At 44.8% G+C, this 25,328-nt stretch overlaps 1 protein-coding gene across 1 annotated transcript in view; it reads left to right on the forward strand.

Moving 5' to 3' along the window:
* Positions 1–25,328, forward strand: part of FRAS1 (Fraser extracellular matrix complex subunit 1) — a 319,392-nt gene that overhangs the window by 253,835 nt on the left and 40,229 nt on the right. The window contains exons 43-53 of the mRNA XM_050945248.1: positions 1,180–1,370; positions 2,301–2,454; positions 5,777–6,040; positions 7,888–8,076; positions 9,742–9,861; positions 10,609–10,788; positions 13,700–13,824; positions 14,394–14,534; positions 18,486–18,713; positions 20,889–21,002; positions 22,657–22,807. Of these exons, the coding sequence (XP_050801205.1) occupies positions 1,180–1,370; positions 2,301–2,454; positions 5,777–6,040; positions 7,888–8,076; positions 9,742–9,861; positions 10,609–10,788; positions 13,700–13,824; positions 14,394–14,534; positions 18,486–18,713; positions 20,889–21,002; positions 22,657–22,807 (1,857 nt within the window). The remainder of the gene's footprint in view (positions 1–1,179; positions 1,371–2,300; positions 2,455–5,776; positions 6,041–7,887; positions 8,077–9,741; positions 9,862–10,608; positions 10,789–13,699; positions 13,825–14,393; positions 14,535–18,485; positions 18,714–20,888; positions 21,003–22,656; positions 22,808–25,328) is intronic.

Raw genomic sequence — 25,328 nt, forward strand, 5'->3', positions numbered from 1 at the left:
CTGGGGGGAGGACGCTGGAAAGTGGGAGATCTACATACAGAGAGCTCCCACGGCTTGAGGACCCTAAAGATACAATCCAGCCCTCAGCTTTTGTTCTGTCCATGTGTGGGCAGATCCATGAGAGCTTTGCCTTTGAGAGGACTGAGTAAAAAAAAAAATCTGAGTAAGGAGCTTTTTTTGTTTGTTTTGTTGTGAAACATCCTTCCCAGCTTTTCCTATTGTTCTGGGCTTGTCTTGTCAGCATCTCTTCTAGACTGTGTTAATTTACAAGCCCATGTTACTGTTAGGGCACTGGTAAATCCCTGTCTTTTTTCATTGCTTCTGTCTCATCAGGGAGACTTAAATGGCGGAGATGTTTGTTTTCACCCTCTCCCCTATGGAAGCAGTCACTGAGGAAGGAAATTTGAAATCAATCAGTGCTTCCAGGATTAGAACCAGGGAATGGAGAGGACGAATTGTAAATCACTCAGCCGCTGTGATGTTTTTTTTCTTTCTAATAGATTAGGTTGTAGAGGACTCAGAGTATAGACGTGCGTGAAGCTCTCAGGATAATTGTAGCCACCAGACCAAACTAGGCACTCTCCAAACACAGCTACATGAAGTACAGTGGGGCATTGTTTGCCAGAAGATATCACACAGTTATCATGGTTATCTTATGTTCTAAGTGCAGGGGGAAGAACTGTGGTTTCTAAGATACCTCTGTGTGGTACATGATTGCAAAGGTGTAGTGGTTTATAACAGCAATCACAATTCTCCTTCCTCGAGGGCCCGCAGGCTGCTAAGTATTACATATTTACTGCATCTTACGGAAGAGCAGGAGTAAGTTAGTGTTTTAAAAAAGACTGAGCTCCGATTAAACAGACCTTTAATGGTTGGCACCCAAACTCTTTTTGCCAGGATGAGCTGGGCTGTTGGTTCTGCTGGGAAAAGATGGTGCATTAGTAACTGCTTCATCATTTAAGGCAAGCCTAATAAAAGGGGACGGAAGCCGGCCACTGTATGTAAAACAACAAGAACTTTACATTTCATAGTGCCAAAGAAGCAGCTTTCCGGGTGGGTCACTAAACACATTAATAATCAATTGCAGGAACAGAAAAGCAGAACTTGGGATCGTTTCCTTACTCCCGTTGTTTTCTTAGTGAAACGAGCATCTTTTCATAGCTGGTGCTTTGTTTGCAGGTGTGACTTTGGGCTCTGGGGGCTCTGCAGACTCGGATGCATCGTTCTCTATTCACGATGTGCTGGAGAACAGTATTTACTACTTTCAGAGCGTCCATGAAAGCATCGAGCCGACTAATGACGTCTTCACATTTTACGTGAGCGATGGCTTCAGCCGGTCCGAGACGCACAGCGTCAACATCACCATCCAGGTACACGCTGTCTAAGGAATACTGCGCATGGTTAACCAAGCCCCACCCAACGATGTGGATGGCTTTTAAAGTGTTATTGCCACTGCTGACCTAGCACCAGATTGTGCCCCGCTCTGAACACTCACGCAGGGGAGGGAGTGAGCATCAGGTGCCCCCTTATGCCTCTCTGCTCACTACCCCAATTACAGGGCCACCGCTTGCCTATGCAGCAGGCAGGCAGTGAATAGCTTCACCCGCCAAAACACCAGCCAGTGCAACTAAGCTAGTGTGACCAGGGAAATAGTATGAACCAGCTGTCGTACTGGCAGAGATGACACATGCACCTGGGGCTGGCATAGATAATAAGAATTCCCAGCTTTTCCATACCACTTTTCAAATGTAGATCTTAAAGGAGTTTACGAAGGAGGATCAGTTTCATTATCCCCATTTTACACAGGGGGAAACTGAGGCACAGAGCAGGGAAGTGACTTGCTCATGGTCACCCAACAGGCCCGTGGCAGAACTGGCAATAGAACCCAGCTCTCCTGAGTTGCATCCCAGTGCTCTGTCCACTAGGCTACACAATCTCCCTTCGATAGGCTCTCCCATGGAGCAAGGAGGAAACGAGGGATCAGAGTGTGACCACATAACAATCCTGCTGGGGCAACACAACTGTGCACCAATTCCCCTTTCTCAGGGTGTGTGGCAAAGGCATTTATTGGTCCCCCTCCATCTCGGGATAGGCAGGATGCTGACCAACATGCAGGAGACTCTTACAACACTACAGTCTAAAAAAAAAATGCTCTTAAAACCATGAATGGTAAAACAAGTCAAGGAGGTGTATTTTTATCTCAGGGGAATTTCCTCTTCACTAAATCTTCATGGTGAGTTTGCTCTTCTTGGGAGTGAGTTTTCTTCGGGGCCAGCCTGCCTGTCTTTGTGTTTCTGTAGCGACGGAATGACGAACCTCCGAAGATGACACTGGTGCCTGTCAGAGTGCACAGCAGTGCCGGGGTGGTGATCACCAATACCTCCCTAAGCCTGCAGGACTTGGACACTCCCGATGAGCAGTTGGTCTTTGTAGTTACCAAAAAGCCTGACCATGGTAAGACCAAGCATAGGTGGAATAGCTCTCGCTGTGAGAAAGGCCTGGTTTGTTCATGTAAAATACCTATGGGCTGGCTAATCCAGGGGGGATTTAACTCTTCCTAACAGGCCAGTTCCTGAGGGTTTTTAGAGGCCTGAGGTGGATGTTGTGATGGAGGAGACACAGGGTCTATGGCAAGGGGTAGGAGGGACTGGTTTGAGGGGGGAGGGCAGCAGTATCACCAAACCCATCTCTCTCAGGCTACTCTTCTCCATCAGCCTGCCCCTAGACATGGGTTTTACCTGCAGCAGGGGGCTGAACTCAGTTGCAGAGGCCAGCGTGGAGTTCATCACCACAGCACCCAAGCCTCTCTCCCTGCTTACTTTGCATTCTGACTAGAAAATGAATAATCAATTTATAAAGGGATCAGGTAACTCTGTTCCCCTTCTCCTGGCCTTACAGCTGTGCCTGGCCATGCAAGCGGAGAGGTGTCGCCTGACAAGGAGTGGGAGACACATGGCAGTACTGCCTCTGCATGGCTTGGGTCTGAAGGGACTCAATGGATCCTGCTGGCATCCTTTTTACAGGGGGCTTGCAGTAGGGGAACACAGGGCTACTTCATCCACTGGGCTGAAGAAACCTCCATGGAGCAGCTGCTCAGCTGCTGTGCCAGTTGAGGAGAGGATGCCACCCATATTGCCCTCAATCTGGGCCCAGCTACACAGATTGGTACTCTGCTAAGGATCTGACCCTATGGGAGACATTCGAGGTAGCCCAGGTCACCTCCACCTTCCCACTACCCGGTCTTCCTGCCTCCTTTTGTTTGTTGAATTCAGGGGGCAGAACAACTTGACAACAGCTCTGGAGTGTGGGGGCGCACACAGCTATACCGCTAAACTGTGGGACTTCTTGCACTTTGGAGCCAACTTAATTGCTGCATCCTGCTGGAATGGGTCCCTTTGTAACCTCAGCAGAGAGCGCATGTGATGCACAGAGTGCGGGGATATATTTTCACTATGGAGAAAATTACCTGTCAAAGAATAATACAACCCTATTATGCTTTGCTGGGGCATATGGGCCTCTTTTGTTTTATATGCCAAAGCAAACACTCGAGGTGTAAGCCATTCCTCTTCATGTTCCCCTGATGCTGATTGAACTGATGTGTAGATATGGATCTGAAGCCATGACATCATAGCTTGTAGCAGCCCAAAACCTGCTGTTCATTATTTACAACAGCTTATTCTTGCAGGTTTTTTTTGTTTTTTTTGTTTTTTTACTAGGAGTTGGATTGTAGTTGTAGTTGCAATTGGTCCCCTGTTCTCCACAGAGTATCTCACAATTTAGTCCCCAGCACCTCAAAGTGGGAAGGGAAGAGGTAGGATCAAGACCACACTTCCCCCCTGCCCTGGCTGGCTGAATCGGCTGGCCCTGGAGGGAAGCCTCTGCATTACCCCTCTAACAGAGGGTGTCGCAAGCGTGCTTCTCCTGTGCACAAGGTTACTCTGGCACCATCCCTCCTGGAGCTCCAGCTGGGCCAGTGCAGATCCACTCTGCCCCTAGTGCACACCAGTCCCTAATGGGCATAATCAGATCTTTGTCACTTAAAACCTGAGAAAAATAGTCTAAGAATCTGTGAAACTTGCTCTGACCAGAAATGAATCCCAAGAGCCAGTCCTCAAAACTCTCTATTGACATGGTTCTGCCAGTCATAGCATATAAGACAGGCTGCCAAGCACAGTCGGCAGTAACTGTTCTTAAAGCATTTGTCCCATCCGCCCCACTGGCATGCCCATGTTGTCTGAAGAACAATGTCTCTGGACACAGCATGGCTCTGTGTGTAGACAGGGCTTTAATCGTGCTGATCGCCTAATCCAGAATAATCACCAGCCTTCTCTTGGAATTGGTTTTTAAGTACTGATGAGAGTTCTAAAGACTCCCAGTTCATATATCTTTGTTTTTAAAAAGAGGGGAAGCTTTTAAAGGGTAGTGGCCGAGTTGAAAGCTAGTGCTATTGTCTCCATTGCAAACACTGGCTTTGTCTGGGGGAGGTGGGTTGTGTAAAAAGACTAGATGGAAGTGGCATTGTGTTAATGATCCTTTCCCCCAGAAGTGTCACAGACTGATCTGACCAACGATGATCTATCACGTCCCCTGTGCAGACAGAAAACTCCATGAGTTTCAGCTTGAAGTGTTTCCTGCACCTGTTCCATTGGGGTTTGCCACCTCCCAGGGAGCTTGGACCCTACAAATCCAAATGGCCAGAACTCAGTGGAGCAGCCTAGGGATCTCAGGCCATCTGCTGAGGACTGAAACACTTGTACGGGGACTTGGGACCACATTTTAAAATTCCCCTGGGAGTTAGGCATCTCGGCGCTTTCGAGAATCCCAGTAAGTGCTTATAAGTATCGAAATACCTGTTAAAGTCTGGCCCTTTGTGCTGCTGCTCTCCATCCCACCTATCCGTTGAGCTCACTTCAACCAGCGTAACTCAAGAAGAATACAAGGGCTTACAGCAAAGTAGGTCACCTGACGGATGTAAGTGAACAATGCACAGCAAACACTGCTTAACACTTTAGAACAGGAAATAAAGAAATGCCAAATTCAACTGAAACTGCAGCAGACATTTTAACTCACCATTACATCTAAGAGAGGAGAGGCAGAGGGTCTGAGCAGGCCAGACGCTGGACAAAGTCAAATTCTAACCGGCTCTGGTAGTGATCAGAAAGCCACAAGCAATATCTTGAAGCTCTCTCAAGCAAGCTATGGTTGTCAGGAAAGGACTCTGAGTGAATAATTGACCTTTTAGTGTGGCCAGCTAACTGAAACATAAAATGAAATAGATCAGATAATTTCTCAAAAAACTGAATTTTTTCAGTTTTTCTCGATGGAAAGAAAAACCAAAACAATTTCATTCAGGTTGAACAAAACATTTCAAATGTCAATTTGGACAATTTTTGCCATAATTAATTTTGTCCTTCTCAATGTTTTTGTTTTCATTTTTTCTAGCCAAAACAATTCACCAAATTCAATCCAAATGTCCTAAATAATGTCTAAAAAAAAAATTTATATTTTGGGTGAATTTACTATTTGCCAAAAAATTTCTCCCTGCTCTAGTAAGGAATCAAAGGACCGGAGACTCCAGCATCCTGCGCCTTTAGTAGTGATTTACAAAGCCTGTGCCAAACAGGTGTGAGAAGGTAGTGGTGTCAAGGAGTGCACAAATGGTAGGGCAGTAGAGAATCCAGCCCATAGTGTTTTTGATGTTGGCATGTTACACTAATGGTGAGAATCAGAGAGACTCCCATGTGACTTTATATTTAATGTGCCTGTTCTTCCTCAGGTCACCTCCGCAGGAGACAATCTAACTCAGAGCCTCTGGAGAATGGGCGTGTTCTGTCTCAGGGCTCCTCTTTCACCTATCAGGATGTCCTGGACGAACGGATCGTTTACACGCGGGGCAGTTCCGGAACGCAGACAGATGAGTTCAGATTCTCTCTCACGGATGGGCTGTACACTGAGACGGGGAGAGTGGAGTTCTCTGTGGAGCTGCCAAAGAATGAGCCGCCCAGATTAGCTGTGAACAGGGGCCTGCAGCTTTCAGCTGGTACGGTGTGAGCGGAGAGACTTAACAAGCTTGATATAAATGAATGGTCAAGATTTTCAAAGCCGGCCAAGGCATTTAGACACACACAGCTCCTATTGATTGTAATCAGAAGTGTGCATGTTTAATTCCCTAAGCTGGCTTTGAACATCTCAACCAATGCCTCTGTCCCAGTAAGTCAAAAGGGTTTTAAAACCTGTGGAATGGTGAAAGAAGGAGGGAAGGGAGAGGAGAAGGAAAGCTTAAAAATTGTTGTGCTTCAAGGAACAGCAACAGAAGTTGCTTGACATGTCAAAGGACTAATAAAAGCTAGAAATGGTGCAGGCAAGGGCGATCTGTCAGACCCCAAGTGGCAAGTTCCCTGCAGTTTGTGTTTTGTCTAGTCTATTTTAAATGTCTTAAGTGTTGGGCTTCTGCCATTCCCCCAGGACACTTCTACAGCTTGCCAGAGCTCTTCATTAGCAGTATTTTCCTGAATGTCAGGTTTAACCGACCTTGCTGAAAATGTCATTCATTTCTCCTAGTCCTACTGTCCTCAACCTCCCCAAATAATTCCTCTCCCTCCTGGTAGCCCCCCTTGAAATATTTGTAGATGGCTATCATGTCCTTCCCCCTTCTGCCCCACACTTGGCTGTTCCTTAGCCAACCTCTGTATAATTGGAGCTCATTCTCTTCTCATAGCACTCCTATGCTGGAGTAATTCAGGTGGCATCAGTGGGGTTTACCTCCATCATCATGGGTGTGAGAGGACAATCCAGCCTGTTAACGTAGTTCAGTATTTTCCCCTCTGGCCCCTTAGTCAGTCTGTTGTCCTTCTCTGTACTGTCTCCAAACTTCCTGGTACTGAGTTGCCCAAAGTGGAACTCCACCCTGTTACATGGTGAAGATGGTGAAAGCTGCTCTAAAGCTATGAGCCGTTACGCTAGATTTCAGAATTACCCACTGCCATGTCCCCAGATCCAGAATAATTAAACTGCAGTGCAGCCTTTGAATATTCAGATGTACCAGAGTACACCAGAAACCATCAGCTCATTGGGAGCTTAGACCACTGGGGAATTAGCCTGTGGGCTTTGCAGGCTGTATTGAGGGATGGGAGGAGTTGGAAAGGATTTGGCTCAGAATGAGGAGGGAAATGCTGTGGGTGCTTTGGCAACTGACATGGATAGGACATGAAGGTCCTTTGCTGTGATGCTTAGGAATGAGACTCCATGCTTCTAAGATCTGCAGCAGTGGAGCATCAGAAGTACCCTAACCCTCCAGCCGCCAGGTGATCATCTTCCTTCGAGGCATGTCCCATCCCTCACCAGCTGATTATCTGAGCAACGCTTGTCTGAGCTTCTGTTTTCTGAAACAGGGTCAGGTGTCCTACTGAACTTTGGGGCATGAGCGTGTTTTGGATAATAGGGATAAGTAAGGGTAAGATTATTAAGGCTAAATTGTATTGGTATTTTTACAAGGTTGTTAAGGACACACACATTCGCAAACACTCTAGATCTGATGTCAGTCCCACAGGTCGGTGAAGTGCTAAGCTTTGAGGAGCCTGAATTTCAAGTGTGGTCTCCTTAACAGGACTAGCATTTGGGTACTCAAATCAGTTTCTAATAAGAAAATGTTAAACTGAGCATCCAGATGCAGGATTTAGGCAACGTAGTAAGCTGTCTTTTTGTTTGGAAATTGGGCCTGCAATGCTTTCCTTGGAGGAAAACAAGTGGAGCTTTCTTGAAACAACACAATCTCTAAATATGTAACACGCTATTTATAAATAATGCAATCCAGTCTTTCAAAATGATTTGGCAAGCCATTTGGAAGGATTGTGTGGGGCTGTTTACATATCTTCTGTTACTGTCTAGGCTCTGTAGCACGCATCACAGGTCAGCACTTAAAAGCTACAACTATTGATTCGGATGACCTGAAGGTCAGATATGTCCTGAAGAAAGATCCCAGTACTGGACATCTGCAGATGACTAAAACTGATAACCTGGTCCAGATCTCTGTCAAAGGACCCATCAAAAGTTTCACCCAAGCGGATATAAATAAAGGTGCGCAAACTTCTTGACCTTTCAGTTCCAGTAAATAAAACTAACTTTTGCCAGCTCTTTTACAACCCTCCCCTAAGGAATACAACATACAATGAAAAGTCTAATTTTGCCTGTGTTAACGAGAGAGAGGGAGAGAGCACCAGTTATAATCTGCTTTAAATGAGAACTGTGAACTGAACCTTTCTCATCTAAAGTACACATACTCTCTTTACTTTGTTTTTGTTGGATTCTTGTAATTAAGGATCATGTCTTGTTACAGGATAATTAGGGATAGTGTCTTCATTGTCTGGGTTAATGTAAAACTCATAGACAGTTCCTGAAAACCGTTTTTTTTAAATCCACCTGCATATATCTAGGGCCACATTGAATGTGTGTTTGCGTGTAGGAGAGGGCATGCATGGGATTTGAAAGAGTGGGCTGTGGGGCATAGTAGTGTGACTTTGAGAGGTGGTGCTATTTGCAATGTTTTCACCTCCCAACAAAGGTGCAAATTAACTCGCTAAAGCAAACCAGGGCATAAATTAGACACACAGACAGTTGCCTGCCTCTTCTTTATTTGTATTGTGGTAACATCTGGAGGGATGCCAATCAGGGCCCAGTTGTGGCGCACACACAAAGGCAAGAGTTCATAATTTAAATGTAAGATGAGAGACCACAGATAAATACAACAGATAGAAGGAGAACAGGGTAACAATGAGATTGTTACCAGCGTAACGAGCAAGAATTACACGGTATTTTGTTGTCCCAATAAATCCCAGTGTAATGAGAAAAAGACATGGCATAAAACATAAATCTAAAATTATTATAAAAGTATAGATATATATGGACACAATCTATAAGGTTAACTAGTCCAGTCGCTCCTGGATAGTGTGTCGCAACCCAGGTGTTAGACACAAATTTTCAAAAGAGCCCATGTGACTTGGGAGCACCAGTGTAATTGACTCTTGGTGGGAATTGTGCTCCTAAATCACTTCGGCGCTTTTGAAAATCCCACCCACCATCTGTTTCTAGTTGAGTTGTGAGCAGGTTGGGCATGTCTTCAAGTGTTGTAATACCAATCCCCCTCTTCCCCACCCACCCAACATTAAGCTAAAGATATTTTAGCTAATCACTGATTCAAGCATTGAGTTGTATTTTTATAATAGCCAAAATCTTTACAGTGAGGGATGATGACGCGGAGGAGAGAAAGAAAAGTAGCAGAAGACAGATCTGTGAAGGGCGAATTGATTTTCAATAACCAAGTGTTTAAAAACTGTCTCTCAAAAGGTGAGAAAGAAGAAGGGAGGGAAAATGACACACAAATCTGGAAACAGTAGCAACCTCCGTGTCCTGCCGGCTAGACAGATTCCAAAATAGGTCACAGCAGCTGATGTTGACTATAACAGGGTTTAAAAGAGAACTAGATAAATTCATGGAGGTTAAGTCCATTAATGGCTATTAGCCAGGATGGGTAAGGAATGGTGTCCCTAACCTCTGTTTGTCAGAAGGGGGAGATGGATGACAGGAGAGAGATCACTTGATCATTACCTGTTAGGTTCACTCCCTCTGGGGCACCTGGCACTGTCGGTAGACAGGATACTGGGCTGAATGGACCTTTGGTCTGACCCAGTATGGCCATTGTTATGTTCTTATGATGATGCCACTTATTTTTCCCTCTCTCTCTAGGACAAGTGGAATATAGTCATGAGAAGGGGGAGCCTGGAGGAAGTTTTGCTTTCACCTTCGATGTGATTGATGCAGAAGGCAACAAACTGGTCGACCAGTCATTCTATATTAGTGTCTTAGGTAAAAGATGCTATGTAAGCAATATTTTCTTAGCTGTGAAAGATCATAGATTAATATGGTGAGATTCTCACCCCTGCTCCGGCTCATGTATGCCAGATAAGGGGAGTGGCATAAAGGAGCCTAAAAGGCCTAGCTCTGTCAGGAGGAATTTCTCTGGTGCAAGAACTGGGGAGGACACTCACCGACTGCTGGATTCTTGGAGGCACAGCACAGAAACTCACCCATAGACCTTATAATCTCATCTGACTGACAGGCCATAAAATTCCACTCATCAATTGTTTCGTCAAGCTCATAACTTCTTGTTGTGCTAGAATCATATCTTTTAGAAAGACATCCCATCATAATTTAAATAACTCTCTAAGCAAAAAAAAAAAAAAATCTTTGAATTTAAGATTTAAATCTTGATGATTTGGCTTTCGTTTATTGGCAACTCAAACTCCTTTGAAACTGGGGCATGCGAAGGAATCGCTTATTAAAATAACAGTTCATTATTCATGTTGGGGGTCTTCTCCAAAGCTCATTGGCTAGAGTGCATTTTGAATCAGGCCCATTGTGATATAACCGCCACTGACCTGCTCTGATGACCTTTGAGTAAAGCATCATGTAAATCATGCCCAAAATAGTCAGGGAAAAATTATTTGTCTTTGAAAATTTTTGCTACATGGTGTGTGAGTGTATGTGTGTAAAGCCAAGGAAGGGAAGCTGATTGTATCATAATTCAAACTACTTTGCCCCTGCTGCTTTCAGAGGACAGACTCCCCCCCTCCATCATAGCTAACAAAGGGCTGGTCTTGGATGAAAATTCAGTGAAGAAGATCACAACGCTGCAGCTCTCTGCCACCGACCAGGACAGCGAGCCTGCAGTGCTCCTGTACCGAATCACCAAACAGCCGCAGCTGGGTCACCTGGAACATGCTGCGTCACCAGGTTTGCAAAGCCCTCTCTTGCTCTGTCACGTTCTCCACAGAACACAGGTTTGCAGCGCTTTAACGTTTTTTAGATGTTTATTTCTTGAAAAACGTCTGCCTGGAATTAGAGCCTCAATGAGCCCAACGACCATTAACCCAGGGAGCTTAAAAACAAGGCCAGTGGATACGAGGCATCAAACTCACAGAGAGGATTATTTATTCCACAGCTTGGGGAGTTTAGGCCTCATGGTAACCCCACCTGCTGGGTTTTACTCAGCAATCTAGCTCTGATCCGTAGCTCATGCCACTGGCTTGTGTGAATCTCCCTTTCTTGTAATCTACTATTTCAGACAACCCTAGTGCACATAACTTGCAGCCCCTCTGTCACTAAACTGAAATTCACACTGTGTATAATTTGGGGACTCATTTTCTTATGCTTAAGAACTGATTCCAGAACTTCTCAAAAATTCACAACCAGCATACCTTGTAACTGGGCATGCCCAGCAGTGAAATGACTTGTTTTTACCTCAGTATCTTGCCCTGTACGTGTTTTGGTACAAAAACTCCAACCCCTTTCTCGGCAATGCTTAAGATGTGGCAATTTAATCACAAAGTTTGAAAGAAAGACATATCCAGATACCCAAGGTATGATGTGCCATCTACTAAGTCAGCGAAAGCTTTATGGAAGACTGCTTTGAGCACTGAAATTTGTTAACACACTTTTGCATGAATTACCTAATATTTAAGTACTGTCAAAGCAAACCTTTTCCGGAGACCTACCAGTAGCGTTTTTGTCCCCTCTGTCAGACTTACAAAACAATTTGCTGCAAGTGTAATCTTTAAATCTTACGGTTGCCTTCCAGGGCCAGTTATCCCAGGATATTATGTGTCCTCCAATCCTATCTAATGAAGTACTCTAAACCTGTACCCTCAAACAATATGTTCCTTTGGGTTAGATTGTGTTTATCTAGGATTTTTTTTTAATGTGACCTTTCATTAGATTAATGGACTGTAAATCTTTGCTGTGTTTTCAGAAAGCAGTCTGTGCCCTTACAGCTTAGTTGTAGAAAGAAATGAAAGTAGGAATAAGCAGTTAGTGTGCTTATTTCCTCCACAGCTTTTGCCTAAAATGCAAACCAAACATTGAACATAATACTTTGGGACATTTGAAATAGCTGGATGAATTTTTTCCTCCTTATTTTAAGTGTGCTGGTTCTGGTACCAAGGTTCTTTCAGATCCTGGAAGGAGGGGTGGTTCCAGACCCCAGCACGCCAAGCGCATGCTTGGGGCGGCAAGGCACGGGGGGCGCTCTGCCAGTCGCTGCGAGGGCAGCAGGCAGGCTGCCTGTGGCGGCACGCCTGCAGGAGGTCCGCCAAAGCCACAGGACCAGCAACCCTCTGCAGGCAAGCCGCTGTGCTTGGGGCGGCAAAATGCCTAGAGCCGCCCCTGCCTGGAAGGCATCAGAAGTAGATATGATGGAATACTCCGAAAGAGGTTGTTTTCATATTGTAACTGGCTCCAGCTCTAAGCAAAAAATACTGGAGCTCTCATAAGAGAGTCCGTTCTCGCAAGCCTTCTAACCTAATGAGTGTCAAATAAGCTCTCGATAATCATCCTCTTTTTATGTTGCTTATCTAAACCAAACCTCTAAATGTCTGACGTTTGTCCACTGCTAATTGATAGCCATTTGTTATGAAACAGATCACCAATTTTGTCCAGGTGTTTTCAGTCAAGGGCAAAATTTTCAAAAGCACCATCGAAATCAGCAGGAGTTAGACACCTGGATATTTTTGAAAATCCCACTATAGGCATCTGTCTGCATCAGTAGATACCTAAATACCTCTAAATATCGAAGTGCCTGTGTCACTTTTGAAAATGGAACCTAGGGTTTGGTTCTGAAACTTTTTATTAAGGCAAAGTTAGAATAAAATGTTAATATACATCATGCATTACTTTTTCAGGATCAGGTTAATATTCAAAGAACCTGGCTAAAGATTTTGGCTTGCTGGCTGGGGAGTCCTCTTCTGAGCACACTACTAAATGTGACCAAATTTCTCAATACCTAGCCTCTTCTTGGCACTTCTCTTGTGTGTATACTTAGTGTGAAAGTTTTTCAATTACAAAGACAGTCCATATTTTACTATACCACAATTCTATAGGAGGAGAAGTCAAATTTTTTCTAATAATGTGTAATACAAAGTCTTGCTGCTAACAACAAAGAGATTGATTTGTTGTTCTGTTTAAAATGTAGAGCCTTTAGTGGAGCATTTAGTAAGCAGGTCAGGGGATCTCTAGGAAGCTGGTATTTTGTCGTAAGATGAATCTCTTTAATAATACCCTCCCAAAATGGTATAATTCCTAGACACAACCACCACATGTGCAAGTCTGTTCCTCTTTTCCTGCAGCTCCTCCACTTTTGAAAATTTTATCCTGGATCTTTTCTTATGCCAAATAAAGCTGTGAGAACCTTTGGCCCATGTTCAACAAAACCTCTTTGGGCATATTACTGTGTGTTGTCTGAGAGATCACGGAACTGTGGGATTTACTCTTCCTCATAGACTGATTCTCCATGGATACTCTGCATGACCATGCCCTGGTCAGTCTGCTGAGAATGTGACTCAACTTCATATAATCTCATCCTTTAGGATGAGAGAACGGTACAGGTGGAATTTGTAGGAGCACTCGCCATTGGCCCAACTCTGCTTCCATTGAAGTCAGCAGTAAAACTCACATTCGCTTCAGTGCGAGCAGAGTTAGGCCAACTGTGAGGGCTTGTGAAAGCCCCACCCTATGTTCCTTCCACTTGTGCGTTGGAGCTGTGCATGGGGTTGTGACGCGTTTCTGTCCTTCCGAGAGGTTGTTTCAGGTTCTGTGCTCTTCTTACTTTTCATCATTTTTGTTGTACATTTTTCCTATCATTTTGGCCCAGGGACAAGGATTAACTCATTCAGCCAGGCAGACCTGGCCTCACGCAGCATCCAGTACCTCCACACCAGTGAGGCAGAGAAGCATGCTGATGCGTTCACCTTCTCCGTCTCGGATGGAGTGAATGAGGTAGGTCTGAGCACATGGTTCTCTGAGTTGATGCAGACGGTCGATTCCAGACTGATTGACGTGCTGGGAGTGAATTCCCCTGATGTCATATGGGAGACATAATTACACCAAAAAAATTAAATGAAACAAGCCTTGCCTCCCAAGCTTATAATTTAGCATTGGCACGTACTCCTGCTATTCGTACGGACGGACGTCAGATGTGTCACCAAGGGAACACGTTTATTGTGTGAGATGGAGGTAGGGTGACCAGACAGCAAGTGTGAAAAATCAGGACTGGGGGTGGAGGGTAATAGGTGCCTATGTAAGAAAAAGCTCCAAAAATCAGGACTGTCCCTATAAAATCAGGACATCTGGTCACCCTAGGTGGAGGAGGGTAGTGGCAGAAGGGTAGCAGGGTGACACAGAGTTCGAGACACCTGAAGAAGGCATCACAAACTCTTTTTTACACAATCTGCAGCATTACCTATGAAATGTCCCCATTGGCTCTTCATAACATTGTTGCTTCCATTCAGACATATCCCAAGTAGAACATATTCATCAGAAAAGGTCTGTTTTTCTTTCTCTCCCAGGTCACTCAGACGTTTGACATCACTATAACCCCAGTGGATGACTCCTTGCCTGTGGTGCAGAGCGCTGGGATGCGGGTGCAGGAAGGGGTGAGAAAAACCATCACGGAGTTTGAGCTGAAAGCCACAGATGCCGACACGGAGGTAAGGCGCGCATCGCTTCCACATCCTCTCTCCCCTGTGCTGTTGCACAACAGCGTTTGTAGTCAGAGGGATTCAAACTAATGTCTTTCCTCGCGACACATACTCTGTGTGACCACACAGGCTAGACAGATTCAGACAAAGAGCTGGGAGGAGGGTAGGTCTGTGTGGTAGGAATGATGTCTGAATAAAGCCAAGTCTTGGCTCGAGAAATGTCGTACTTCATTTCTTGTGTCTCCCTTCTATGGGTAGCAAAGAAAAATCATCATTGGGCTGGGACCTATCCCCTCCTCCCCTTCTCTGGGAGGCAAGATCAAACCATTATATTAGATGCCTATATACAAATGCGAAGAGTATGGGTAACAAGCAGGAAGAACTGGAAGTGCTAATAAATAAATACAACTATGACATTGTTGGCATCACTGAAACTTGGTGGGATAATACACATGATTGGAATGTTGGTGTGGATGGGTATAGCTTGCTCAGGAAGGATAGACAGGGGAAAAAGGATGGAGGTATTGCCTTGTATATTAAAAATGCACACACTTGGACTGAGGTGGAGATGGGCATACGAGACAGAAGTGTTGAGAATCTCTGGGTTAGGCTAAAAGGGGTAAAAAACAAGGGTGATGTCATGCTAGGAGTCTACTACAGGCCACCTAACCAAGTGAAAGAGGTAGATAAGGCTTTTTTTAAACAACTAACAAAATCATCCAAAGCCCAAGATTTGGTGGTGATGGGTGACTTCAACTATCCAGATATATGTTGGGAAAATAACACCGCAGGGCACAGACTATCCATAACGTTCTTGGACTGCATTGCAGACAACTTTTTATTTCAGAAGGTTGAAAAAGCTACTGGGGGGAAGCAGTTCTAGACTTGATTTTAACAAATAGGGAGGAACTCGTTGAGAATTTGAAAGTAGAAGGCAGCTTGGGTGAAAGTGATCATGAAATCATAGAGTTTGCAATTCTAAGGAAGGGTAGAAGGCAGTACAGCAAAATAGAGACAATGGTTTTCAGGAAGGTGGATTTTGGTAAGCTCAGAGAGCTGATAGGTAAGGTCCCATGGGAATCAAGACTGAGGGGAAAAACAACAGGAGAGTTGGCAGTTTTTCAAAGGGACACTATTAAGGGTCCAAAAGCAAGCTATTCCAATGGGTAGGAAAGATAGAAAATGTGGCAAAAGACCACCGTGGCTTAACTACAAGATCTTGCATGATTTAAAAAATAAAAAGGAGTCATATAAAAAATGGAAATACATTAGGTCAGATTACAAAGGATGAATATAAGCAAACAACACAGGAATGCAGAGGCAAGATTAGAAAGGTACAGGCACAAAATGAGCTCAAACTAGCTATGGGAATAAAGGGAAACAAGAAGACATTTTGTCAATACATTAGAAGCAAGAGGAAGACCAAGGACAGGGTAGGCCCATTGCTCAGTGAGGAGGGAGAAACAGTAACAGGAAACTTGGAAATGGCAGAGATTCTTAATGACTTCTTTGTTTCAGTCTTCACTGAGAAGTCTGAAGGAATGTCTAGTATAGTGAATGCTTATGGGAAGGGGGTAGGTTTAGAAGATAAAATAAAAAAAGAACAAGTTAAATATCACTTAGAAAAGTTAAATGCCTGCAAGTCACCAGGGCCTGATGAAATGCATCCTAGAATACCCAAGGAGCTAATAGAGGAGGTATCTGAGCCTCTAGCTATTATCTTTGGAAAATCACGGAAGACAGGAGAGATTCCAGAAGACGGGAGAAGGGCAAATATAGTGCCCATCTACAAAAAGAGAAATAAAAACAACCCAGGAAACTACAGACCAGTTAATTTAACTTCTGTGCCAGGGAAGATAATGGAGCAAGTAATTAAGGAAATCATCTGCAAACACTTGGAAGGTGGTAAAGTGATAGGGAATAGCCAGCATGGATTGGTTTGACACGATTTGTTCTTTACAAATCTGATAGCTTTCTTTGATAGGATAACAAGTCTTGTGGATAAGGGAGAAGCGGTGGATGTGGTATACCTAGACTTTAGTAAGGCATTTGATATGGTCTTGAATGATATTCTTATCAATAAACTAGGCAAATACAATTTAGATGGGGCTACTATAAGGTGGGTGCATAACTGGCTGGATAACCATACTCAGAGAGTAGTTATTAATGGTTCCCAATCCTGCTGGAAAGGTAAAACAAGTGGGGTTCCGCAGGGGTCTGTTTTGGGACCGGCTCTGTTCAATATCTTCATCAACGACTTAGATATTGGCATAGAAAGTATGCTTATTAAGTTTGCAGATGATACCAAACTGGGAGGGATTGCAACTGCTTTGGAGGACAGGGTCATAATTCAAAATGATCTGGACAAATTGGAGAAATGGTCTGAAGTAAATAGGATGAAGTTTAACAAAGACCAATCCAAAGTGCTACACTTAGGAAGAAAAAAATCAGTTTCACACATACAGAATGGGAAGAGACTGTCTAGGAAGGAGTACGGCAGAAAGGGATCTAGGGGTTATAGTGGACCACAAGCTAAATATGAGTCAACAGTGTGATGCTGTTGCAAAAAAAGCAACCGTGATTCTGGGATGCATTAACAGGTGTGTTGTGAGCAAGACACGAGAAGTCATTCTTCCGCTCTACTCTGCACTGGTTAGGCCTCAACTGGAGTATTGTGTCCAGTTCTGGGCACCGCATTTCAGGAAAGATGTGGAGAAATTGGAGAGGGTCCAGAGAAGAGCAACAAGAATGATTAAAGGTCTTGAGAACATGACCTATGAAGGAAGGCTGAAAGAATTGGGTTTGTTTAGTTTGGAAAAGAAAAGACTGAGAGGGGATATGATAGCAGTTTTCAGGTATCTAAAAGGGTGTCATAAGGAGGAGGGATAAAACTTGTTCACCTTAGCCTCTAAGGATAGAACAAGAAGCAATGGGCTTAAACTGCAGCAAGGGAGGTTTAGGTTGGACATTAGGAAAATGTTTCTAACTGTCAGTGTGGTTAAACACTGGAATAAATTGCCTAGGAAGTTTGTAGAATCTCCATCTCTGGAGATATTTAAGAGTGAGTTAGATAAATGTCTATCAGGGATGGTCTGGACAGTATTTGGTCCTGGCACGAGGGCAGGGGACTGGACTCGATGACCTCTCGAGGTCCCTTGCAGTCCTAGAATCTATGAATCTATGAATCTCCTCTATAAACCTTGCGGGCTCTATCTCTTCTCAGCTCAGCTTAGCTTAGCACAGATGAAGGGGATAGACCTAAGTCACCTTTCTTCAGTCCCTTCTCCTGGGTCTTACTAGGCACTAAGCAAGCCCAGGGCACAAGTTAAGCAGCCACAGGGCTGCTGTAACTGACATGGCCTAATCTTGTAATCCTGAAGCGTTTCTACGGGGGTAGCATAGAGCTGGCTCTGATGACTTCACTTAAAACAGAGAAGTCACAGCTGCCTCATCTGGGCACAATGGGAACTTATGCTGGGCCAAGCACCTGGCTTCTGAGTGTGTCGTTCCTTAACCTGAGCCGTGGGACCATGTCCCGTGGGCATGACAACAGTCTTTCACTGACAGCGTAAGCAACTTGCACTTTTCTGCAAAAGGAATGAACATGTTTGCATGCTACGACTGCATGAAGTATGGCCAGGGAGACAGAGTATCAGACTAGGTGAACCTGTGGTCCCAGCTAGCCCGACTGACTCTCATGTGACCACTGTGATGTCATCATGGAGACAGTGACATTGGGGAAGGGTGGTTGGCTCACTAGTGCCAGTATGCGAAGCTGGCTCAGTGCCCAGCAACTCTTCTCTACTTCTTTGAACTCTTGTACTTGGAAAGAAGATGGGTGAAAAGGTAAAACCCAGTCATATCCCTCTCCAGCTCTGTTGACCCAAATAACCCACCACTCCCACAAGGATATTTTACCAGTTTTGCAACCTTCCCCACCAACCACTTTCCTTTGGACAGGCGGAATTGGTTACATTCACCGTCGCGCAGCCTCCTCGACACGGTCTGATTGAACGTACCAACGACGGGCAGCACTATCGTCAGACAGCTACCTTCACGATGGACGACATCTACCAGAACCGGGTCTGCTACAGCCACGACGGCAGCAACTCCCTGAAGGATCGCTTCACCTTCACAGTGTCTGATGGGACCAATCCCTTTTTCATTGCAGAGGATGGAGGGAAGGAGGTAAGGGAGGATGGGCGGGGGCAGGGAGAAAGAGAGATTTCCTAGAAGTGATGTAAACCTCCCTGAAAGTGTCCAGTGGCACTTGGCTGTTGCATCTGATATTTTGGGGTCCAGATCCTCAGCGAGTGTAAATTGGCAGAACTCCACGACGTTAGTGGTTGTTTGACGGCTGGTGTTCCACCGTGTCCTTGTGTGCTGGTGTAGTGCTTGGACTGCGTGTGTGTGTATTCTAGGCGCTTTATGATTTGTAAATGTATTTTGTGCGCGCGTGTGTGTGTATGCACATGGACATGCGCTGACATTATGCAGATTGTTGAGTTTGGTGGAGCAATGTGAATTTACAGTACCTGAGGATCTGCCCAAAAATTTAAAAAAAGCACCGAAATCCATGGAGCAACATCGATTTGTGCTAGCTGAGGATCGACCATTATCCCGACGCAGTTCTAAGCTCTTGCAATATTGTGTGGAGTATTAGCCTTGTGCTTGCCCAGCAGTATGTTTCAGTGTAATCTTAAATCATCTAGTCCAGGGGTGGCCAACCTGCGGCTCCAGAGCCACATGTGGCTCTTCAGAAGTTAATATGCGGCTCCTTGTATAGGCACTGACTCTGGGGCTGGAGCTACTTTCCAATGTGCTGGGGGGTGCTCACTGCTCAACCCCTGGCTCTGCCACTGGCCCTGCCCCAACTCCACCCCTTCCCACCCCCTCCCAAGCCTGCCGTGCCCTCGCTCCTCCCACACGCATGCAGCAGCTGATCAATAGGGGAGGGGCTGATCAGCGGGACTGCCAGTGGGCGGGAGGCGCTGGGAGTGGGGGCTGCTGATGTGTTACTGTGGCTCTTTGGCAACGTACATTGGTAAATTCTGGCTCCTTATCAGGCTCAGGTTGGCCACCCCTGACGTAGTCCATTCAAATGGCTGAGACAAGAGAGGAAAGATTCTTTGCATCTTCACTAATGTAAAGAAATGGCACTACTGCAAAGTGTGGCAGTGCTATAGACAGCCAGCAGCAAGTTGAATAGCAGCAAATATTGTCTGCCATTGCAGTATCGGCTCAGGGCGGTGAGGTTTTCTTGGCTCTTCAGCCTTTTAAACGGGTAGAAGCTCTCAGAAGACAATAAATCTATTTGCTCTATTGAAATCAATAGAGCTATTCTAAGTTCCACCAGCTGAGGACCTGGCCCATGATATTTTAGTTCTGAGACTGCACCGGGTTATTGCTGACTCTGAGGGAGAGGGGAGTTGTACTAGGGAAAAATGGAAAGTGTCTTTTTAAAGAATGGAAACAAAACATCCCTAAACACACAGTGCTATGAAAACACAATGCAGAAAAACTTAGCTTTGCAACTGCGAGAGAAAGTCATTAAATCCCAGAGGCTGAAACCATGAAGTATTCATTTAATTAGCATCTTCTTTTGTTAGTTATTCTTTTCCCACTTCTTCCGCCTAGCAGATAAAAAGACCGAAATCGTCCCTGAAGCTATAAGTCTCTGAAACATACGTTCCAAATGCGTTTTCAATATAGATTTTTGAGCATTTCAGGAAACATTTCACAAGATTTTTTTTATTAATTGGTTTCAACATCTGTTGATAATCATCAAAATAAGGGTTACAGCAGGGCCAATTATTTATATTACAGTAATAGCGACAGGCCCCAAATGAGAACAGAACCTCAGTGTGCTAGGCAGTGCATAGTAAGAGACAGACCCTGCGACCGAAGAATTTACAATCTAAATAGATAAGACAGACAGACAGAAGTAACACATTTAGTTGGGGATTGGTCCTGCTTTGAGCAGCGAGTTGGACTAGATGACCTCCTGAGGTCCCTTCCAACCCTGAGATTCTATGAACAGACAGGAGCTTTTTGGCGTGAGATTTTCAGTTGCACTCAGCATGGGTCTACCTCTGTTTCCCGTGAAAACAATGGGAGTTTTATCATTGACTTTAGTGGGTGAAAGAGTTAAGCCAAAGCTAATTGTTTTGGAAATCCCCCCCGCATCTGTGTTTGGTCTGATTAATCATGTAAGCTCTCCAGGGCACGGACCATGCCCCCTTCCGTGAAACATCTGGAACATCCATAGTGATAGATCAATAAATAACACCTCCGGCGTTTCATGCTAAGCAATGATGTGTATGGGGAGTAAATAGCCACCTCTGAGTCAGGACTCTTGTTTAGATTGTGACAGCGGCACCGCAGTGGTTCAAAGTGGACGTTCTCCCTGTGGATGATGGGACCCCCAGAATTGTCACCAACTTGGGCCTGCAGTGGCTGGAGTACATGGATGGCAAGGTAACAGCTTGTGTTCAGTTTTGCTAAAACCAGCCTGATTATGTTCCCGAAAGAAGGGAAAAGGGAGGGGAGTGACAGGCACAAGACAATCCAGAATGTCTCATCACTTCTCTTTCAGTGATGGGAGTAATGAAAACCCGAGTACCCGCCTCAGTCTAGGGAAATGCGTTATGATTACAGAGGGCAGGTTGGAATCAATGTACTATGGCGGGTGGGCATGAGGTAAAGGTACCCCATAAAGATACTACCAGGAAGGGGCTAAACCCATCTCCTCAGAAGTCTCCCCAGACAGCTCGCCAGGGCCGCCAAGAGGATTCAGGGGGCCTGGGGTCTTCGGTGGCGGGGGATCCTTCCGCTCCGGGACCCGCCGCAAAGTGCCCCGAAGACCCGCAGCAGGGTCCCCCCGCCGCTGAATTGTCGCCAAAGACCCAGAGCAGAAGAAGCTCCAGGGGCCTGGGCCCCACGAAAGTTTTCCGGGCCCCCAGAGCGAGTGAAGGACCCTGCTCCAGGGGCCCTGAAAAACACTTGTGGGGGCCCCTGCAGGGCCCGGAGCCTGGGCCAAATTGCTCCACTTGCCCCCCCCCCCCCCCGTGGCCCTGCAGCTGGCACTCTGTAACATGGAAGGATAGCTATACGGGTGTTCCCCACTGGAGTACGGACGAGCCTCATTGGCACTAGGAGGCTGATTGTCTGCAGGCATGACATCGACAGAGCAAAATTGGATGGACTTAGTAGAAGTTCCAAGGAGATTCCTTTTACTCTCGGACTGCATGATGACCGAAGTAAACCTTTTTTGTGTGGTGTTGTGCCAGCAATGGCTGAAACTGTCTTCCCCGATGGGCCTCAAAAGGAATGATTCCAGTATGTTTGTCAATGCAGAGATTTCTTCCCCCCATTAACTTTTGTTTGTTTTTCTGAATTCCAAATAGGATAGCAGGGACAGGCACACCTAACAGTATTTTGAGGAGTCAGTATAAGTTGCAAAGAAATACTCCAAATTATTCACAGCAAAATAGGTTCACACGTTGTTAAGAGAAGGCTATTTCAACTCCAAGTGCCTGACTTATTAAAAAGCATTGGGCAGACATCAAAGAGTTTTATTGTCACAGTTTTCCATTCACATTGTTTTCTCTTCAGAAAACATAGAAGAAGTAGAGCTGGACTGATACACACATGTGACAGGTCAATGAAGGAGGGTTAGCACCTGTTCACTAAAGCTGTGCAAAATGTTCTGAATAGAACCCAAAACTCAGGCCATTCTCAAAGCTTCAAGCACGCCTGAGCTGAGTTTCAACCAGCTGTGTTGAGAGGTTGTTTTCATATAAAACTTGGAAGTTTGTCAACAATTCAAGACCAGACCAGACCAAACTTGGCAATTTTGCACAAGTTTCCCTTTGTTCAAACCACAAACTCATATCAAAGCTAATCAGACCTTAATCCGAATCTGAATCCTTTGCTTAAGGCACAAACAGGACTCCTCCATCCCTATCTATCCTGGGCTACTCTTTGCACATCCTCTGTGTTGTTAAGTCCCAGAGGTTTTCCCTCTCTAAGCAATGTTCAACAGATCAATTCTTTCAGTTGGCCCCGTAATCAGACCTGCTACACAGCATCTCAGGAGTTGTGTAACCTCTTTGGTGTGGCTTTAATCCAGGCAACAAATCTGATCACCAAGAAGGAACTGTTGACTATGGACCCCGACACAGAGGACAAACAGCTGATCTATGAGATAACGACTGGACCCAAACATGGTCACGTGGAGAGCAAGCTGAAACAAGGGACAGCTGTGACTACATTTACACAAGGTAGGGTAGCAGGACCGGTCTTTACTTCCTTCCATTCCACTTCACTATGGCAAGATAGCTCATGTATGAAAGAAACACAGACAGACTGATTCTGATGTGTAACGTTCCTGACTTCAGTGGAGTTACTGATTTACGCCAATGCCAAGCGAGTAGAATAAAGTCCTTCTCTCCCAGGTCAGAAGGTTGTGGGGGGGGGGTTAATTAAAAAAACCCCAAACTTTGATTTTTCTCTCAGTTAAAGAAATTAAACATTTCCCATGGAGATGATCCTGAATCCAGATTCCAATTATCTCAGCGTTCAGGGCTGTTCGGAGCTGACGGTTGGGTTAGGGCCAGCCATAGATTTTGCACCTGGATCTAAACATGACCAAAGTCTGGGTGTGTTTGAGTGTCAGCATTTGGGTTGTGCTCACATATTTGAAATAGTATTTTATCCATTTTGAAGTATTTTGTTTTATGACTGGATTTTTAAAAAAAGATTTCCAGGTTTTTTCAGCACTAACGGCGGAGGCTTTCTGTTTTAAAGAGCTGCACTATGCAAATAATTTCCCCCAGCAGTTTTTTGTAGATTAAGAGAGAGAAAATGTTTGAGATGCAGTTTGCGATATTTGCTGAAGAGCTAAAATTGCCTGCTGAAGGTCTAGTTTCTGGTCTTTCTTGTCTTGTCTTGTCTTATGAAAAATGTTACCCTGGCTGGATAATGTGCTCCTAACTCTTCTGATTAACTTCTGCAAGACAGTCGTGTGGACACATATAATTGTTATAATTGCTAATTAGGGCTTGATAGTACTACTGGGTAAAATTTCTCATTTACAAAATGAGCTTAGGCACTTGCGATCCTAAACCTCCTGGAAAATAAGGTTTGAAAATGGTATGTAGGCTCCTAATTGACTTGGGTGCTTTTGAAAATTTTATTTTGTCTTTGTCTTATTTGGCCGGGGGGAAGCTAGCCTTTTCAGGGCTGTGGTGACTTGCAAGGTGGAAGCAGGGAAGTAATTTGAATCTCAAAGTGTCTTCTCTGGGTGCTTCTTTTGGAGACTGCCTCTTACACTGCCCCTTAGACAGGATGAGTGTAAACCCCCCTGTGACATTACACCCCATATTCTTCATAGAAATATGGTTATGATATGAATATGGCATAACTAAGATATACTTTATGCAAGATGGCTCATGTAAGATACCATTAGAAAGGTTATGATTTACTGAATGTGATTATCCAATTTGTTTGCATGTATCATTTCTGTATCTGAAGTTAGGAATATTGACTATGTAACAATTACAACTGTGTATATGTACCTGGGGAAACGTCCACCAGACGGTAAGCAATCAGACCTAACGGGCCATTAGAAAAAGACAATGAGTCTTTGAAGATGTGAATCTCCTATTTGCCTGGCATTCCTTCCTGTGGACATTGCAAATACACCTGCAAGGTCAGGTGATAAGATCTCCTGATACAAAATACTACCTTGGACACTGCGGGTACTTTTCCTCTGTAGGGCGATGGGGATCAAACAAAGGTTTCCCGCCTTAGGTAAAACTTTTTGTAAGGTTGGGGAGGGGGTTAATCTGGACTGTCCTCCATTGCCTACCCAAGAACAAGGACAGTTGAAAGTACTTGAAGAGACGAAGGAACTAACCTGAGGTGAAAGGCAAGGGTGAGTCCAGACTGAGACGGGGGTCCAGTCTGTAAGAAAAAATAACTGGAGCTCTAAGTTACAGAAATTCTGCAAGTTGCCTAAAATAACATTTAAGGTGAGAAATTACAGTTTCTTTGAGATTTTAAGCTTAGTAGGCGTGTTTTTTGTTTTATTTGCTCAGTAATCTGCTTTGTTCTGCTTGCTATCCCTTATAATCACTTAAAATCTGCCTTTTATAGTTGATAAGTTTGTTTATTATTAAACCCAGTTTGTGCAATTTCTAATGGGGGGGCAAGAATTTGTGCATCTCTCTCTTCGCACTGAGGGAAAGGGCAAATTTTTATGAACTTGCACTGTGCAGATCTTCCTATACAGCGTAAGACAATATACCTTTGGGTCTGCACTCCAAGGGAGGTGGACAGCTGAGTGCTGGGGCAAGTCTCTTAAGCTGAGTCTTCCCAGAACTGATCTCAGTGTCTGTGTCATTCTGTTTTGGGGTGTGGCCCTGCCTGTGTGTGTACCACAGGAGGCTTAAGAGCCTGGCTCAGCAAGGCAGGGTAAAGGGGGCCCAGGCTGGTGGAACAGGCAGGGTCAGTGATCCCAATACGTCAGGTGGCACCTTAAAGGGGGGCAACCTGTCACACCTCCAACTAGCCCTTCATGTTTCTTTTACTGTAATTTAACACAGAGGTGCCAGTCAAGAGCAAGACCCCATTTTGCCAGGCACTAGGTGTCATAAACAGATAGTTAAGGGTTAATGTCTCTTTTACCTGTAAAGGGTTAACAAACAGGGAACCAAACACCTGACCAGAGGACCAATCAGGAAACAATATACTTTCAAATCTCGGTGGAGGGAAGCCTTTGTTTGTGTTTTTTGGGTTTGG

This window comes from Gopherus flavomarginatus, chromosome 3 (genome assembly GCF_025201925.1).
Source record: "Gopherus flavomarginatus isolate rGopFla2 chromosome 3, rGopFla2.mat.asm, whole genome shotgun sequence".
NCBI lineage: Eukaryota > Metazoa > Chordata > Testudines > Testudinidae > Gopherus > Gopherus flavomarginatus.